The sequence below is a fragment of the Capra hircus genome, chromosome 12 (genome assembly GCF_001704415.2).
Source record: "Capra hircus breed San Clemente chromosome 12, ASM170441v1, whole genome shotgun sequence".
Classification (NCBI taxonomy): Eukaryota; Metazoa; Chordata; class Mammalia; order Artiodactyla; family Bovidae; genus Capra; species Capra hircus.
In genome coordinates this window covers 72,933,540-72,953,241 of record NC_030819.1, presented here as the reverse complement: position 1 = coordinate 72,953,241, position 19,702 = coordinate 72,933,540, and the positions used below count along the sequence as shown (strand labels likewise).

General features: G+C 41.4%; 2 protein-coding genes across 2 annotated transcripts in view; both read right to left on the bottom strand.

The window, feature by feature from the left end:
* ENOX1 (ecto-NOX disulfide-thiol exchanger 1) overlaps nucleotides 1-8,724 on the bottom strand; it is a 244,144-nt gene extending 235,420 nt beyond the window's left edge. The window contains exons 1-3 of the mRNA XM_018056315.1: nucleotides 8,658-8,724; nucleotides 7,109-7,252; nucleotides 5,965-6,102 (exon numbers count right to left, since the gene is read on the bottom strand). Of these exons, the coding sequence (XP_017911804.1) occupies nucleotides 5,965-6,102; nucleotides 7,109-7,252; nucleotides 8,658-8,724 (349 nt within the window). The remainder of the gene's footprint in view (nucleotides 1-5,964; nucleotides 6,103-7,108; nucleotides 7,253-8,657) is intronic.
* Nucleotides 7,148-19,702, bottom strand: part of LOC108637261 (atherin-like) — a 419,308-nt gene continuing 406,753 nt past the window's right edge. The window contains exon 7 of the mRNA XM_018056314.1: nucleotides 7,148-7,252. The gene's annotated coding sequence lies outside the window, so the exon portion shown is untranslated. The remainder of the gene's footprint in view (nucleotides 7,253-19,702) is intronic.

The following is a 19,702-nucleotide window of genomic DNA, read 5'->3' as shown; positions in this document are numbered from 1 at the left end:
GCTCCTGGGAAGTGACACTGTGTATCACAGGAAACTGGGAATAAGCCTTCAGGTAACACCCGACCACGTGAGGATTATTTTGAAACCTGAGATTACGAAGTAACACTGCTCAGTAAAAACACAAACACACACACAATTATAAACCAGATCACAGAGAGCATATCAGAGAGGGCAACAAAAGATGGACAGATGGTCGTGGACTGGGATCTCCATCGCTGGAGGGAAAATCTGGTTTGATGGAAGTATTCTAATGTCTCATGAGATGTTAACAGATATTTGTTAAAGGCTAAGTTATGTTTGGAGAATCCAACACACACGCCACTACTCTTTCAAACTGCACATTAGCAGAGTCAAGGCTCTGACGAAACCCACAGAGAAAGCAATCATCACAGCCTCGTCTAACTCAATGAAACTATGAGCCATGCCGTGCAGGGCCACCCAAGACGGATGGGTCATGGTAGAGAGTTCTGACAAAACGTCCAATGGAGAAGGGAATGGCAAACCACTTCAGTATTCTTGCCTTGAGAACTCCATGAACAGTATGGAAAGGTAAAAAGATAAGACACTTGAAAGATGAACTCCCCAGGTCAGTAGGTGCCCTATCCTGAAATCAGTGGAGAAGGGTGAGATCGCTGGATGGCATCACCAACTCAATGGACATGAGTTTGAGCAAGCTTCAGGAGATGGTGGAGGACAGAGAAGCCTGGCAGACTGCAGTTCATGGCGTCACAAACAGTCGGACACGACTGAGCAACTGAACTGAACTGTGTTAAACCCAGAATCTACCATGGCTATTAGGCCACATAAATACTTACATGACATCCACCCTACCTAATGACTATAAGACACTGATGTTCCATCAGGGCAGTTTAGAAAATCTGGATCTATACTAACCTACAAGGTATGGATAATAGAAACAAATTAACAATAACAAAAATTTGAAAATCCCTTGAAACTAAAAATATGTGGAATAAAATAAGTGTACAGTACTATAAGGAGGTAAATATTATCTCATGATAAGCCAAGACTTTGAGTATGGGATTTAGGGCTGGAGTATAGGTGGTGCTAGTGGTAAAGAACCCGCCAGCCAATGCAGGAGACATACGAGACACAGGTTTGATCCCCGGGTCAGGAAGATCCCCTGGAGGAGGGCAGGGCGACCCACTCCAGTCTTCTTGCCTGGAGAATCCCATGGACAGAGGAGCCTGGTGGGCTACAGTCCATGGGGTCGCAAAGAGTCGGACACGACTGACCAAACGACTTAACTAAAATAAACTAATCAACTGTAGAGAGTGGGCAAAACCTTTCTGTATTTAGAAATGGAATACTCAAAAAGGACTCATAAAGGATATGTTAAACTTTCTTTTTTAAGAAAAGAAATAATATTAAAGAGGTGAAAAATAGACTAGATAAATATTTTTAGAGAACATGAACTGTGAGATTAAAATAATTTTCCAGGTAAGAATACTGGGGTGGGTTGCTATTTCCTTCTCCAGGGGATCTTCCCAACCCAGGGATCAAACCCACATCTCTTACGTCTCCTGCATTGGCAAGCAGATTCTTGACCAACGGCACCACCTGGGGAGCCCCTTAAAATGCTCAGAAGCAATGACCAAATACAAGCCAATAAAAGAAATCATCCCGAATCCTAAGTGGATATAGCATGAAAGTAATCTATTTACAAAAGAGGAAATATGAATGAAAAATAAACGAAGGAAAATGCCACAATTTAAAAAGAGTAGTTATAAAATAATTTAAGGCAAAATAACAGGATGACACCTTTGCATATCAAGTCAGTAAATATTAACTATGCCTTTATATTTTGGAAATTAATTGTCCAGTATTTAACAAGAAGCTTTAAAATGCTCATTTGTTTTGACCGACTAATTCTACATGTAGGAGTCAATCCAAGGGAAATCATTCTAATTGCCAAAAAGTTCTATGCATAAAAAAGGTTCACCATAATATTGTTTGTTCAAAAACATCACAAGGAAGAAAGGAAGGAACAAGAGTTAATGTTTAAAGAATACATACTATGTGTAGGTACTTCGCAGTTAGTGTATGTCATAAGTTATCATATTTTAGTCTTACAACTGTCTCATGAAATAGATACAATTATCATTTTACAGAAAAGGTAAAATACTTATACATACTTGAAGAGATTAAGTTCTCCAGAAACTTGGCTAGGAAGAGTAAAATAAAATTTAAAAAAAAAAAAAAGGAAACAGCTTAAGCGCAAATACAGAAAAACTGGGGAAGATTTATTCAAAGGATTATTCTAAAATTTTAATATAAAACTATAAAATGGAAAAAAATAATTTAGGATAAGGTGTTAATAAAAATACATAATAGAGATTTCTATATTTAATAGTACTCAAATACTTCCATAGAGAAAAGACTGGAAGACAATACATACACAGTAACCAAGCATGACAGAACTTTACCCTGAGACAGCCTCGACAAAGGAAGGGTGCGGGCCGCCACGAGGACAAAGCCGAGTGCAGTTCCCGATGGGTGGGGAGGGATGACGAAGGGTGCTCCGGAAGACCCCGAAAGGCTCAGGCGCAGCTTAAGCAGTTTGGCTAATATAGGAGATGGAGAATGTAATTCAGGGCAGATACGGTAAATCTTCTACAACGAGTAGGGCTATAATTCTTTTCATGGTAAGTTGCTGGGAAAATCATAAATCGGTCATGGTGAAAATGTCAGAAGACTCAAAATCATAAGAAAAAAATAATGAATTATTGAGGTTGTGGCTTACCCTGGAAGTCATACAACACTTGCTGAGAGGAGTGGAGGTGGAGACAAGAGTAAAGTGATTTCTGCTGCATGAATATTTCAATTAGGCAGCTGGGAAAATTTGGGACAGAAACATATAAATCTGTACTCTCAAGTTATTAGGAGGAAGTATTTGTCTAGATTAGCTTTAGGGAAAAGGGGTCTGGATAAACACATGTTCAAATGATAGAAAATGTCATTTATGTGCATACACACACATCCCATAGCAGACTAAGCCTCTACTGCATTTATTTTATAACATTTTGGAGAATTTTATAAATAGCCTAAGCATAATGTTTTGTAATATTAATATCTGACTTTCCTTTTCCTCTCTCCCACCTTCCTTTGCTTCCTGTCCTCTCTTCTCCTTTGTTATGTTATAGAAGAAACGTCATTACATATATGCTTGTATTCATGTGCACACTGCCACACACAGTACATATAACTTACTACAGCTAGTTTGGACTCTTACATGTACTGCCCTATTGACAAAACAAAAAAAAAAACCGAAAAATCAAATGTTTGCTCAACTCAGCTCAAAGTACACACACATCTGTGGGTGTGAAACTTAGTAACTCTCCAAAGGCAACAGCTTTATACTTAATGTACCCTGTCTACTCTAATATAACTTGATGTGCAAAAGTGAGTTGTTCTTCTGACATATAACAATGACCATAGTGTAATTCCAATCCCAAAGAAGGGCAATGCCAAAGAATGCTGAAACGGCTGCACAGCTATACTCACTTCACATGCTAGCAAGGTAATGCTCCACATCCTTCAAGCTAGGCTTCAGCAGTATGTGAACCAAGATATACAAGCTGGATTTCGAAAAGGCAGAGGAGCCAGAGAACAAACTGGCATCATCGGATGGATCACAGAAAAAGCAAGAGATTCCAGAAAAACATCTACTTCTACCTCACTGACAATGTTAAAGCCTTTGACTGTGTGGATCATAACAAACTATGGAAAATCCTTCAAGAGATGAGAATAAAAGACCACTTTATCTATCTCCCTGAGAAACCTGCATGCAGGTCAACAAGCAAGAGTTAGAACTGGACTTGAAACAACAGACTGGCTCAAAATTGGGAAAGGAGTACGTCAAGGCTGTGGATTGTCACCCTGCTTATTTAACTTCTATGCAGAGTATATCATGCGAAATGCTGGGCTGGAGGAATCACAAGCTGGAGTCAAGATTTCAGGGAGAAATACTAATACCTCAGATATGCAGATGATTTTACTCTAATGGCAGAAAGTAAAGAGGAACTAAAGAGCCTCTTGATGAGGGTGAAAGAGGAAAGGGAAAAACATGGCTTAAAACAACATTCAAAAACCTAAGATTATGCCATCTGGTCCCATAACTTCAAGGCAAATAGATGGGGAAAAAATGGAAACAGTGACAGAATTTATTTTCTTGGGCTCCAAAATCACTGCAGATGGTGACTGCAGGCATGAAATTAAAAGATGCTTGCTCCTTGGAAGAAAAGCTACAACAAACCTTGATGGCATATTAAAAAGCAGAGACATTACTTTGCCGACAAAAGTCCATCTAGTCAAAGCTATGGTTTTTCCAGTAGTCATGCATGGATGTGAGAGTTGAACCATAAAGAAGGTTGAGTGTTAAAGAATTGATGCTTTTGAACTGTGGTGCTAGAAAAGTCTTGCGAGTCCCCCTGGAGAGTATGGAGCTCAAACCAATCAATTCTAAAGGAAATCAATCCTGAATATTCATTGGAAGGACTGATACTGAAGCTGAAGTTCCAATACTTTGGTCACCTGATGTGAAGAACTGACTCATTGGAAAAGACCCTGATGCTGGGAAACATTGAAGGCAGGAGGAGAAGGGGAATGACAGAGGATGAGATGGTTGGATGGCATTACTGACTTGATGGACAAGAGTTTGAATAAACTCCAGGAGATAGTGAAGGACAGGGAAGCCTGGCGTGCTGCAGTCCACGGGGTTGCAAAGGGTTGGACACGACTTAGTGACTGAGACCTGGGTTTGATCCCTGGGTCGGGAAGATCCCCTGGAGAAGGGAATGGCAACCCACTCCAGGATTCTTGCCTGGAGAATCTCATGGACAGAGGAGCCTGGTGGGCAATAGTCCACGTCACAAGAGTTGAACACAACTTAGGGACTAAACCACCACTGTAGCAACATAGCATAATAACTGTCAGTTTTCCATTGAAAATTCTGGAAAGGCAGAGAGGCAGGGACCACCTCTGCACCAGGACAGTGCCTCAAAAAATGCGTGCTAAGTGAGTGAATAAGTTGAGTAAAGTGGATACAGGAGACCTAAGCATCTTTCCAGGCAGCACAAATCCCATCTCACTGATAACATCTTTCCTCAGACCCCAGGCATTGATCCTTCTGGAAATCACTATAGTACTAGTCTGAACCACCTCTTAGCCCATGATTCTACCCATCTTTTTTTTTTTTTTTTTTGCTGGTTTTAATCACTATGTTTTTTAATTCGGGGAGACATGCTCCCTGAATCCTCAAGGACACTTATATATGTATATATTTATTCTATTTCCCAAAGCACTTGTTACAGGGCACATGGAAAATCAGCACCAAACTTGTTAAATTCAGCGATGAGCTCTTTCCAAAGACCGCCTACTTTGCGACGTCTCCAAACATTTTCTCTCTTGAATGCATTACTATTATGACAATTCCAAAATACGATGGAAAGAAACCACGGAACACAATGTCAGTTGACTCGGGCTTCTAAGCCTTGCCACTTCAGTGCTGGAAAAGCCGCCCACCCAAACTCCAGGCCCCTCTTTCCCTATTTTTAACATGGGAACATGAACCTGAGCCGCAACCACCATTTGGACCTACCTGTCTCAAAGAGAAGACTGGAATCAAATGCTGTAACATCCGTGGAAGAGCTTTGCAAATTGGAAAGCAAATATTAGCTCTACTATTTACCTTTTTAAAATACAAAATTCATGTTGCAATGCCATCAGTGAGAGATACTGCGTGTGAGTTTTTTTTCTGGGAACAGCTGTTCAGCAGAAGAGTAAGGTGATGAGGACAAGACGCTCAGGCACATGGCCTGCCAAACATGCCCTGGGCATAAATCCCAGGCCAGGCTCGACACTTGTGCATGGAGAGATTACGAGGTGCCAAGCACCCAAGCCTGCCGGCACGGCTGTAGGCTTCTTCCAACCCCAGAGAGAGCTTACCTGACACGAGCTGCTGTCCAGGCAACCCCACGGGAACCATGCCCAAGTTATTCATGGCGGTGGCCCAGGCGGTGGGGTCCGTCACGGACATGTTCAGCTGGGTCGCGTCTATTGCGATGCTCCCCAAACCATCGGCCGCTGCGGGTGGGAAAGCAAACTGACTTAGATTCCACCGGCGAGGGTGTCTGAAAACAAATCCCGTTTCTAGAGACGTGAGGCTTCCTTTAAGCACATTCCCAAATCACAAAAAAATACAGCACTGTAATCGACACCAACACCTTCTCCAGACGTCAACATGACGGAACACATTCTGGGAGGGAACTTAATGACATGCAGTTTATATCATACTCAGTGTGCCATTAAGGACGCACCTCTGGGGGAAAAAAATGAAGAATCACTTCCTTTTCCCAGGGAAACATTAGTTAAGTTCCCCAGTGAACAGGACTCTTTGGGTGAAACAAGTCAATTGGCTAAGAATAAATAAATTTGTCTGTCTGTGAGTGTAATTCTGAAGCAGGCACACCCTCTAACTATCGAATACAAATCTCCAAATTCAGCTGTTGAGCAGTCAAAGTGGTCCTGATTGAATTTATTAAGACTTACCGCATAACACATTCCATCCTTAACAAAAATTAAGATTCGTACATTAAATGCAGGTGTCTGTCTGAAGTGACTCCCAAAATATTTCTTACAAGCACAGACTTCATTAAGACAAAATAAATAATATTGAAAACAAATAGCACAGAGCTAAAAAAGAAGACAGCAAAATATATCAAATTGGACTCAATGCTCTTTTTTAAAAAAAGAAATTTATTTTCTCAATTATCTTTGGTTAAAGTCTTTATTGAGTTTGTTACAATTTTTGCTTCCCTCTTATGTTTTGGTTTTTTGGCCTGGAGGCATGTGGGACCTAAGCTCTCTGATGGGAGGGATCTAAACCATACCCTCTACACTGGAAGGCAAAATCTTAACCAGACTACCAAGGCAGTCCGAGTTAACTCTCTTTGATGTTCACCAGTTCCGCGGCCTGGCTTTTTTGAGGAGCCCAGGCTCCTGGTTCAACACACGTTTTCATGGCTGGGGAGCCTTTCCACTACGACGCAAAATGCCCAGTTTGTGTCCTGTGCTGGCCACCGATATTTACCTGCAGCCATCATCTGAGGAAGCTTCTGGGAACACTGGGTGATGCTCTCAACGCCACCTGCACCTACGACTGAATTGCGAGCATCCTGAGGGGCAGGAGCGCTTTGATGGCTGAGTGCAGGGTCCCCGCGGACATCATCGGATTCTGCAAAAGGGGGAGAGCAGCGGGGTGAGAAAGAATTCCGGGGCAAATCTGTTGTCTACTCCAAACAACAGCAGCAAACAAACAATGGCAATTTGCAGTGGCACGCACAGAAGCGAAGCTGCCTCCTTGTAGTGTCTCAGTTTCGGGGGCCAGGAGACGTGAGGGTCAATTGGCGACCACCTGGAGCAGGGCTGGCTGAATAAACAGCCCGTCTGTGGAGTGGCTAGTACCTGGCCTCCAGCTGAACAGACTTCACAAACGGGGCTTATCAGGCCCCGCACAGCCTCCTCCACACACGGCACATCAATGGAGAGGGCAGACTCGCGCTACGTGTGATTTTTTTAAGTTCAAAAATTAATTGATGTTATTTTCGAAGACAGTCATCTGTGAAACGTATTCAGAGAGGGAGAAAAAGTGGGGAAAGGGAGAAAAAAAGCAAGAAGCTATTCACGGTGAGATTGGTAAAGGACGTGCCCAAAATATAATCGTGCGAAAAGGCGGAAGGGAAGAATGGCATGCCGCCTGCCCGTCGGAGAAGTGCAGAAGGTGATGGGGCCACCGAGGAAAAGCACTTGCTCTTTTTATTTCTATGACAAGATATGATGAACTGGCTGTACTTTGTTTGGTTTGAGTTTTCCTGAGAATTGCACAGCTTATATATAAACGTATTTTTATAAGCCTCTTCAAAGCACTTTTCTAATCAAAAAATGACAATAAAACATTATAAAAAGCTGCAAAGAGCCCCTCCAGATTTCACTGTTTTTAAAATGCTATGCTTTCTCTCCATCCTTAAAAATGCAAAAACATACCCTTCCTCTGTATATGTTAAGTGCACTTTCACCAGTTTGAGACTAGAAGATAAAATATATCACTTGAATTTTACATAGACGGGTAAAACAGCTAATGCAAAATATTTATTTTTATTTAGGTATCTATTTGGAAATTTTTCTAACATGTGCTTCTCTCAACAGGTATTGTAGAATTGGTGTTACAGCCTGTGTGTTCGTATATCCAGTATGTCTAGGACAAATGTTTTATACCGTGCAATTAGACTCAGACAAATGTTTTATACCGCACAATAAGATTCTTCCACCTAAATGAATTCAGAACGTGTTTATGTAGCACATGCATCCATTATCTTAGGCAATGAATGCCATCAAAGAGATTCTCACCATGTAAAATAAAGCCAGTAACATCAACGCATAGGTAACCAAATGCCTGCCCTCTCGCTGTCCACTCACCAGAGACATTTCTGTGGTGAAACCTTAGAGCAATTTTCTTCTCTCCCCATGCACCTATTTCAGAACACCAAAGCAGAGACAGGCTAGAATGTGTTCATTCTTTTGCTCAAATGGCCCAGAAGTAGAGGCAGTTCGGATCACCGCAAGGTCACTGTTTGTCTTACTTATCGCCCCACTGAAGTTTAGTATTTTGGCTTGCTTCTTCTTTTCTAGCTCAAGCTCTCCCCACATGGGCATTAATCACAACTTTTTCCTATCCAGTGAGTCTGCAGTTCTGGAACACTATATCAGAGAACATCCCTCTGTTGTGTAGGCTTTATGACTTGAGCCTGATTGGCCATGCTTCACTTTCCCTTTTTTGCTCTAGTGTTTTAGGGGTGGTGTTAGTCTTCTTGGCTTTTTAACTGTCTGTTCCAGTGTTAGTTTTCACTTTAATGACTGCGGTCTTACAAAGGGGCATCAAGTGTCCTGGTGGCCCATAGTTTCTACCTACACTTTTCATCACCATCTTAATAAACTACTGTTTCATGGAGAAAAAACACTAACAAACTGCTTCTGTTTCACCAAAAAAAGTATTGTTTCCTTGGCAAGTTGTGGTTTGTAAACCTAAATTTACCCCCTAATGACACTGTGACATTCAATGAATTACATCTCTTCAATCTGCCAACCCAATGGTTTGAATGACATACAGCTTCATGTGGCTGCCACGTACCTAGGACAGTGACTCTGAAGGAAGTTCTGTCATGCCTCAGGCATTTCCAACAGTCTGAGGGATGCCTTGCAATTCTTCAAAACTTTTAAATTGCTTTATCACTTGGCTCAGGAGAAAGGTGATATTTTAATTATTATTCAGTAATTTATGAAGAGTTGCAAGAGTGATTTTTATACTCTACTAACATCTATTGTTCCTACTGAGTACCTGCCTCTCTAAATGATTCAAGGCCATAATACCTAATTTATCATTCGAATCAATTTCTCTGCCTTAGTTTTCTTATTTCTAAATGATACAAAAGATTGATATGCGTGATGATGTTTATTTACAAACAGACATGTGGGGAGTTAAAAATTATAGCTAATAAAGCACTTGGAATAAAGCAGGTATTAATTATTATTATTTTATTTGGAAGTGTAGCTTGACATTAAGGTACCCTGGGATCTTGGTGTTCCACTGGATAATTATGTAATTAATTTTAAAACAGTTAGCAACACTTAATATTTCTAAAAGTAAGTGCTGCCCTAGTTTTCTGTGCCACATCTAAACTGTACCAGAATATTTCTTCCTTTTCCACTGTTCCTTTGTAAAATAATATAATTTAAAAGATGTATAAATGTTTCTCTCTAGGGTTTTTTTTTTCCAAGCTATGAAACTACAAAAGCCTTCAAGAGATTCATGATCAATTATAAATTGGCAGTTTCTACTTACAGCTTTTAGTGAGATAAGATCCTTCCCAAACAATCAGGAATTGGGAATTCCCAAATTCCCAATGTATAAAATGCCTAGGATAACAATACAGTTCTGTCCAGGGTTCAAAGGAAACCTAATCTGTTCTTTGTTAAGTTTCATTCAAGTATAAAATCTCACACCCAATTTCATAATTGTTCAATACAATATATTTATGCTCAGGATTTTACCGGGCTGTATCAATGGAGCAAATAGCTTTTGAAACTCATCAAGGCTTTGACTGTGTGGATGACTGTAAACTGTGGAAAATTCTGAAAGAGATGGGCACACCAGACCACCTAACCTGCCTCTTGAGAAACCTACATGCAGGTCAGGAAGCAACAGCTAGAATTGGTCATGACACAATGGACTGGTTCCAAACATGACAAGGAGTACATCAAGGCTTTATATTGTTACCCTGCTTATTTAACTTCTATGCAGAGTACATGATGAGAAACGCTGGGCTGGAGGAAGCACAAGCTGGAATCAAGATTGCTGGGAGAAACATCAATAACCTCAGATATGCAGATGACACCACCCTTATGGAAGAAAATGAAGAAGAACTAAAGAGCCTCTTGATGAAAGTGAAAGAGGAGAGTGAAAAAGTTGGATTAAAGCTCAACATTCAGATAACTAAGATCATGGCATCTGGTCCCATCACTTCATGGCAAATAGATGAGGAAACAGTGGAAACAGTGGCTGACTTTATTTTTCTGGGCTCCAAAATCACTGCAGATGGTGATTGCAGCCATGAAATTAAAAGAGGCTTACTCCCTGGAAGCAAAGTTATGACCAACCTAGACAGCATATTAAAAAGCAGAGACATTACTTTGTCAACAAAGGTCCGTCTAGTCAAGGCTACGGTTTTTCCAGTGGTCACGTATGGATGTGAGAGTTGGACTATAAAGAAAGCTGAGTGCAAAAGAATTGATGCTTTTGAACTGTGTTGTTGGAGAAGACTCTTGAGAGTCCCTTGGACTGCAAGGAGATCCAACCAGTCCATCCTAAAGGAGATCAGTTCTGGGTGTTCATTGGAAGGACTGATGTTGAAGTTGAAACTCCAATACTCTGGCCACCTGATGTGAAGAGCTGACTCATTGGAAAAGACCCTGATGCTGGGAGGGACTGGGGGCAGGAGGAGAAGGGGACGACAGAGGATGAGATGGCTGGATGGCATCACTGACTCGATGGACATGAGTCTGTGTGAACTCCGGGAGTTGGTGACGGACAGGGAGGCTTGGCGTGCTGCAGTTCATGGGGTCACAAAAAGTCGGACATGACTGAACAACTGAACTGAACTGAAGCCTAAGAAAATATTACTTGGCCTAAAAGAACGACACAGGCTTCTCCTGCTCTAACACAACTCTTTCTACCTGTCCAACTCTTACAGGTCTCAAGCATACACATACATACACACGCTGTGAGTAATAAAAATCCCACACACTGTGAGTAATAAAAATCCATGTATAACTGTCCACAAAACAGATTCCTGTTAAAAAAAGGGTATCGAATGTTTTTCTTTTGTAAAAGAATGATCTAGTTGACCTAAGTCCTTAGGTTCATGCCTACTTTAATAGAAGAATAATTATACTGAGGAAGTCAGATTTATTAGTGTCTTGTTGAGAGTTGATTCCAAAGGAAACCTATCTCATAGGACTGAAACTTTTTAAATTTACATGAAGTAGTCATAGCATTATCATGGGTTACATTTATAGAAAAAAGAAAAATGCATTCCCAAAGCTCTACTTTCTGCTTCTATTACTAAGAAAATATTCTCACTTTGATCTCCATGTAGTCAGTAGGATGCTCTCTGGAGGTTATGGAAATGCTCATATTTTAAAACAACATACAATATTGTTAAAATGACATTCCTTATGTTTTAACTCCATGATTTTTAAGCAACTATTTAGGAATAAAGGAGACATTTCTGCTTCCTATAATGGTAAACAGTAACTCAGTAATTTTCCCACTGAGGAAGAACAAGAAGAGCCTAGTATCTTTCATCAGTTTTATAAAATTCTCACTGTTATCTCTTCAAACACAAAAAGATCACAAAGACATGTTTAAATTATCGAAGAGGATTACTCAACAGGCTTCTAAGGAGAACAGGTCCTCTTAACTGATCTAGAATCTGGGTGGAATCTGTTAAGTTTCAAGGCAGAGTGGAGTTTCTCTGCAAAATGTGGTTAAAAAGCAAAAGGACACCAAGGCTAAGTGCTTTGAGGGGGGGAAGAAAGAAGGGATCTTTGGGGGTCACTCATGAGAAAAGGGGACTTCAGAGAAGAGAAATGACTAAAGCCAGACTACTGGGAAATATACAATGTAAATCTTGCCCCTGTACCCTCTAAGGAAATGTCAGTAAAGATTACATTACATCTTATTAATAGTTTTTATATGGGAGTAATTGTTGGATGGTGGATACCCTTTAGAGGAGAGAGCCTGAAGAGGATAATAAGGAGGCAGCTGATGACAGAGACAACTTAGGGTACTATGTGATAACACACGATAAAGTCTGCATATCTGTTAAACATAGAGGATGTTGGATATTAATGATCAATGTCTCCGGATTGGTGTGGAATAAAAGGATTAACGTTTGGAAGAAGAGATTTCGATTACAATAAAGTTCAGGAGGAATGAGATTTTGTGGGGGAATTTCTGATGAGAGAATTGCAGGGTAGGAATATTACATGAACTAAAGCTAGAAAGGTCCTACTTGGTAATGGAAGAGAAAAAGCTGCTTCTTGGCAGAGGATGGAACTGGGCTGAGGTCGACTCAGGCAGGGTTGAACCCTGTAGTACTTTCTACTGAACCCGTGAAATCAGCAGGGCTTTTTAAATAAAACCTGACCTATAACCTTTAGCTTTGTATTGGTATGTTCATGAAGTCACTAGACTCTTTTCAAAGGGGCCATGATATGACATGTCTCACAGCCCGGCACACCCGAGGGGAAAAGTGCCATTTCTGTGCTGAGTAATTTTTAGCTTGTCCTTTGTGGCTCAGCTGGTAAAGAATCCGCCTGCAATGCGGAAGACCTGGGTTCGATCCCTGCGTTGGGAAGATCCCCTGGAGAGGGGAAAGGCTACCTACTCCAGTATTCTGGCCTGGAGAATTCCACAGACTGTATAGTCCATGGGGTCACAAAGAGTCACACACGACTGAGCGACTTTCACTTTCTGTTAAGGCAAGAAGACAGAGGAGATATGCATTCCCTCCTCTGTGTTCCCACAGCGCTGTGTTCTGTACACCAGCGCTGGGAACTTCATACTCTAATTAGCTGTTTATGTCTACATCCCTGATAAACAGCATACTGAGAATGACCATGGAAACTGATCATTTTTGCATACTCTGCAGCAAGCAAGTACAGTACCTAGAATTATGACAGATGCCCCGTATATATATAAAATTGTTTATAAGTCTGTACATTTAAGTCATTATGTATAAATTATACATTATATATATGTGTTTCAAGAAAATTCAGGCATAAAAGGAAGGAAAGGAAGTAAAAAGGAAAATAACAGAGGGAAACAAGGAAGCAATAAGAGAACAAAAAGACAGAATTCAGCTCCAGAGTCCAATCTCAAAGGCTGGAGGTTTGAAAGCTAAAGAAGAAAGGGAAGGCTGCAGTTGAAAACTAGAACACAAGATGAAATTTCAAACATCAAAGACAATTTTTTAATATGTTAGATTTTTCCAGATGTCTTGGTGTAATTAACAAGTCACTCTCCAAGAGCTAAGACCCCCACACCTCCCTGGTAACCAACACAGGGTCGTAAGCACGTGACTGCAATGTCCTCCTTTTGTGAGACTTCTTCCCAGCTATTCTCTGGAGGAGCCGAAATCCATAAATAATGGCATCTCCAGGTCCATTAAGCAGTACATTAGTGTAACAAAGGCATATAGGTAGAGTGCTAAAGATGTGAAATCAGGGTAAGAAAGGGAAAGTTTCCATTTGGCAGGCATCGCAGAGGATAAAAAGCAGGTCTGGCTATTTCTCAAACACAAAATGCCATTAAGGGTCTGTGATTATATCCTCCTTTTTTCTACTTTGTCGAGTAGCCAATTTTAAACTACAAATCATCGTCCTTCCAGCTGAGGGGAGGAAATGGTTACTGAATGGATGATAAAGTTTTGCCCATGACATATCTATTTCTGAAGAACTGGATGCTGAGAGAGGGGAGTGGGGACTGAATATGAAACAGAAGGTCTCCCTCTGAAATGATGTGACCAAACAAAAGAACCAACTTTGCCAAAGAGATAACTCAACCAGCACGGCAGGACAGCAGATAAAGCCAATTATCTTTTGACACAAGGAAAAATACTATTTGGCATTACTTACGTAAGTGTAGAGAAATGACAGAGGTAAAATTGTTGTTTTCAGGAGCTTTTTGCTTTTTAAAAAATTACACTTTATATTTCTAAACTTAACAAAGTAATAAATGAGAAAGCTTGAGACCACAGGAATAAAGTACTTCTCTTTCCATTAAAAACAGAAATGAAAAGAAAATAGGACTGGATGCTACTATGATAATATATATTTCAGAGTCTTTGCAGAGACACCTTCCATACTTATGATAGTTTAGATTTTCTGAAAAGGGCAATATTATACTTGAAAATTGTTTATGAAACATGTAATAGGTTAATTAAGTCCTCTCACTAATGGCTACCTACCAATGGGGACAAACACACCGAAGTTCATAGAATATTAATATTCTAACCTGAGAGCTCATCACTTGTAACTTCACCCAGATACAAAACTCCCCAAAATGTTGCTGACAGGCAACCATTTCGGAACAGCCTTAAAAGTTCAAATCTCCCTTTAGCAGAGGTCTTATCTGGAAAACAAGATATCTGAGCTCTGTCTTTCAATCCTGCCTCTACAGTGACATGCAGCCTTGGGCAAGCGACTCTTCCAGCCCCTCACTAGGGATATGGAGGCATAAACACAATATCTGCCAAATTAGTCAGTTACGGACACGTTTATAAAAGGAAATTAAGGACAGGCATCCCCTGGTGGTCCAGGGGTTGAGAATCCACCTTGCAGTGCAGGGGACGCTGGCTTGATCCATGGCCCGCGGAGATCCCACATGCCGTGGGATGACTGAACCCAGGAGCCGCAACTACTGAGCACACGCACCTTAGAGCCTGTGCTGCACGAAAAGGGGAGCCGCCGCAGTGCAACTAGAGAGCACCCTGCCCTCTGTGCAACTGGAGGACGCAGCAACGAAGACCCAGTGCAGCCACAAACAAGGAAAAGAGAAAAAGCAAACAGGGACATATCAGGGGATTCTTGCTTCCCCTCAACAGACTAGCTTTTCCTGCGGGCACCTGCTCTGTTCTCTTTCCTTCCCATTGAAAAAGTTCTACAGAACAGACAGTGTAAGTAGAAGGCTGGAGCTACCGAAAAGCTTCTCTTGAAAACTATGGGAGGCTGATGGAGAAAGCAGAGAGAACAAGAGTCCTTTGGAGAAAGATGGTAACGTCTCCCGAAAAGGCTTCAGGTCGACCTCTGGCTTCAAAGACACAGCCACCATCTAGGTTGAGCGAGAATGCATGTACATGGACGGCTGAGTCCCCTCGCTGCTCACCCGAAACTGTCACACACTGTTGGTTAATTGGCTACACCCCAATACAAAACAAAAAGTTGTTCTGTTTTTTTTTTTTTTTTAAGAGAGAGGTAATCTCTATAAACCACAGGCAGTCCCACAGATCAAAGAGCTTTTATTTTTTTAATGGAATGCACAGTTGTAGAAAGGCATATTGGTCATAAACTGATCATTTTGAACCATACTTATGCCCTGAAAGTGATTTCTGGGAAAGCAGAGGACATTTAACTCTACAATTTGTGCTGTCTGGTACTCAGCTGGTTTTTTTTTGTTTTGTTTTGTTTTCATTACACTCTCATATCACACCTTGACCCAACAGTGGAAAATATATTAAGCTACAGAGTGGAACACTTTAATGATAGAGGGTGAAAAAAGTGACCCTTAAATGGCTGCAAACTCTGGTAAATGAGTTACCTGTTTTCCAAAAAGCCTTGAGCAGAGCTCTTTAATCTATGGAAATCCACCTGCAATAAAACCTAAATTGAATCGCCAGTCTATGTCTCACGCAGGGTGCAGCATGCTTGGGGCTGGTGCATGGGGATGACCCAGAGAGATGTTGTGGGGAGGGAGGTGGGAGGGGGGTTCATGTTTGGGAATGCATGTAAGAATTAAAGATTTTAAAATTTAAAAAACTAAAAAAAAAAAAAAAAAAAAAAAGAAACCTGGATGGGGCTGTGACCGGTGTGAGCTGGTTGCTCATCCTGTTTTTTTTTCTCTCCTTGGAGGGTCAACAAGAACATGTTAGTTACTCTTTAAACTAATGTGCTCTTAATGATGCCATTGCACCACGATGAATAAAGCATTAGCCCCACAGCCGTGATTGCCCCAGGAGCAGGACACCTCGCCTCCAGAGTGTTACCGGGGCTGGAGACCTTGTTTTCTCTTCCCTAAATGAGCACCCACAGCCCTTGCTGATGCTCTGTAACCAGTAGCCAGGAGTCTGGAGGCCCTGGGTTCCCTGGGATGATCCTTTTTACTCTTCGGGGAGTCACAGATGGGGACAAGGGTTTGGGCTGGTTGGGAGGGGCCACCAAGGCACAGTGCAAATGCCCATGCAGTGAGATTTCCAATTGGAAAGTTCAAGGCTGGCAGGGAGCATCCTGAGGAAATGGGTCAAACCTTGGTTGCTACTGGCCATGCTTGGCAACATTCGAAAAGAGTTGTTGCTGTTGTTCAGCAGCTAAGTTGTGTCTGACTCTTTTGCGACCCCATGGACTGCAGCCCGACAGGCTCCTGTGTCTATGGGATTTTCCAGGCAAGAATACTGCAGTCGGTTGCCATTTCCTTCTTCAGGGGTTCTTCCCAACCCAGGGGTCGAACCCACATCTCTTGAATGGGCAGGTGGATTCTTTACCACTGAGCCACTTGGGAAGACTCTCAGAAACAGGGGGTGGGATAAATGATGATGAGAAGGTTCCAGCATTGACGTCAATGTTGAAGGTCAGTGTAAAATGCTGCTGCTATTTGAGCATAATTCTATCCTTTGCCTCCCTTCCCCTTTCTCTCCCCACCTCTCCCTTATCCCCCTCTCAGTAACAGAATCCGATCCAAAGGTTTAAATATGCTGCCCTCCACCCCACCTTCTCCCATGAACACTCATTCTCCGTCAGTGCCAGCAGGAGATGCAATTCTCCTCTTCAGCATGTCTTAAAGAAACCCTTCCTTCTGTACAAGGGGATGGCATTTGGAGGACTAAGCTCCTCAAATGGAATCTCTTTCTCTACTCCTATCTTCCAGATTAAGGACCCATCGGCCCGGGCAAAGTAGCCTATTTCTCTAAATATGACTTTCTTACCAATGAGGCCCTGAAGGCACCAATGTCTACGACAATGTGGGAGAGCTGAAAATGGCTTGTGTCAAGCGGCAATGAAACGTACACGATCAAAAGCAAATAGTCGTTTAATGAAATACCGGTGCCTTCCGTATTATGACAACGTTTCTAATTAGCAAATTTAGACCTCATTAGAGTTAAAAGTCATCTGTAAGCAGGGCTTGCTCACATTGCAAAAAAAAAAAAACAAACACCCTGAGCTTGCACAGTTATAGAAAAATCAGAGTTGGTTGTAAATGAAATGAGTAACGTGAAGGCAAGTAATTTCAAAAGCAGAATTACAAAGACCCTGCCTGGGACTTCCCTGGTGACCCAGTGGTTAGGACTCCATGCTTCAACTGCAGGGGGTGCAGGTCAGATCCCTGACCAGGGAACTAAGATCCCACACGCTGTTGATGTTTGGTAGAAACCAACACAATTCTGTAAAGCAATCAAAAAATAAATAATTTATTTAAAAAAAAAAAAAAAGGTCCCACATGATGTACAGTGTGGTCAAGGGGGAAAAGAAAACAGTCCTGCTCAAAAGTCGTGCAGACAAGGTCACATTGAATACCATGCATGAGTGCATTTCGTATGTTTGATATAATGTGGGATGAGGCCTCCAGAAGAAGGCTGTGGGTGCCTGGAGCCTGGGAAGTTTTAAGTGGCTGTTTTGAGGCTCCATCCGACCCCGTCTTTCCTCTTGCACATGAGATAAGCAAAGCTCCATCTCCCCTTCAAATTCACCAAACTCAGGTCAAGATCAAACGCCATCTCCAGTTATTTATTCACAGATTACTTACAAATTACCGGCAGGGGAGTACACGAAAACTGACCCTAAAGAACACAGATCTGAGAGGGAAACATCTGGCTCCTCGTGCTGAATGTAATTTCAGGTTAGCTGAGAGTAATCACATTTATTTATGGTTTTATTATTTATAAAAAAGGAAATTATGCTGAATGTGCTTTGCGCGAATTACAGTATATTGCTATTGCTGCCATGGTTGATTATTTTCACAGCTAGATGGCTTAAGCCCAACCTAAACAAATATTTTAAAAGAATTCCCACTAGCATTGTCACTTTTCCCCCTTTTTAGTCTTACTGCGAAAGAGCGTCTGTTCGTCAAGGGCTCTGATGTTCTTACTCTTGTGCATGTCTGAATTTTATGATTTATTATATGAGATAACGCTTACTGTAAAATGATGACGAAGAAAATAAGCAGCAATGAGCGGTGGTTGAGCCACGCAGAGAATGAGCTGACGGCACTTAAGAACCTGTAGCTGTCAACTCCAAACATACTCCAGGCCTAGGCCCATTAATACAATCAGGATAATGATTTCATAACTCGCACGATGAAGCAGACATGTGTTCCTGCACTTATCCAGCATATCAACCTGACACAATCTCTACAACACAAAGAGCTTTATTTATAATTAATTAGCTAAAAGCAAGGTGGATATAACTGTGAGACACACAATCAACATGAAGACTAATGGTAGCATTATTTCCAGACTTCCTGCAGGAAAATCTCTTAACATTAGTCTCTTTCTTAGAGGACACCATCTTCATGGAAACAGGCTTCCCAAACTCTTGCTACCATTCCTATTCATCAGCTAATCCAACTGCCCTTTCTTTGAGCAGTGAAATTTGCATGAAAAAGCAGTGACATGATTTTTCCCAATAACATCACTGTATGTCAGGTAGATGGAAACTGATGTTCTTATGCAGACACTTTTATTTTAAAGGCATTTTTTATTAACACTAATACTTGGCCTGAATTTTTTTTTTAAGCTGAAGTCCTATATAAAGTGAAAGGAAAATGTCATTTCCTAAGCACTCTCAATGAGGTACATAGCAGGAAATTAGCTAACTATGTAACATCTACATCCTTCATTTCATGAAAACTCCCAACAACCCATGAGACAGTTGTCATTAGCACTTATTTTTTTGCCATAGAAGAAAACTTAAGTTTCAGAAAATTAAGAGTAACCCATGTACCTTGGGTCACAAGGCTAATGACTGGCAGAGCCCAGGGTTCAATCTGTCTTAGCCTGGACCTCTGTTGTTACAGACTTGAGGAACTTTTCTCTAAGCAAGAGCCAGAGTAGGAGGTCCCTTTTGGTTTTGACTGATTCTGAAGAAAGAGGAATCTAGGGGAAAAGGGTTAAGTTACATCACCTAGGGATGCAGTCACTCAATAGATCTTTATTAAATGCTTCCTATATGCAGGTCCCTGTGCTTGAAAGCAGGAATACGGTGAACAAGACAGACCCCATCTTCAAGGAGTCTGCGAATTAAGAGGCACCAGTGGATGAATGAATACAACCAAACAGAGACTCACAGATGCAGAGAA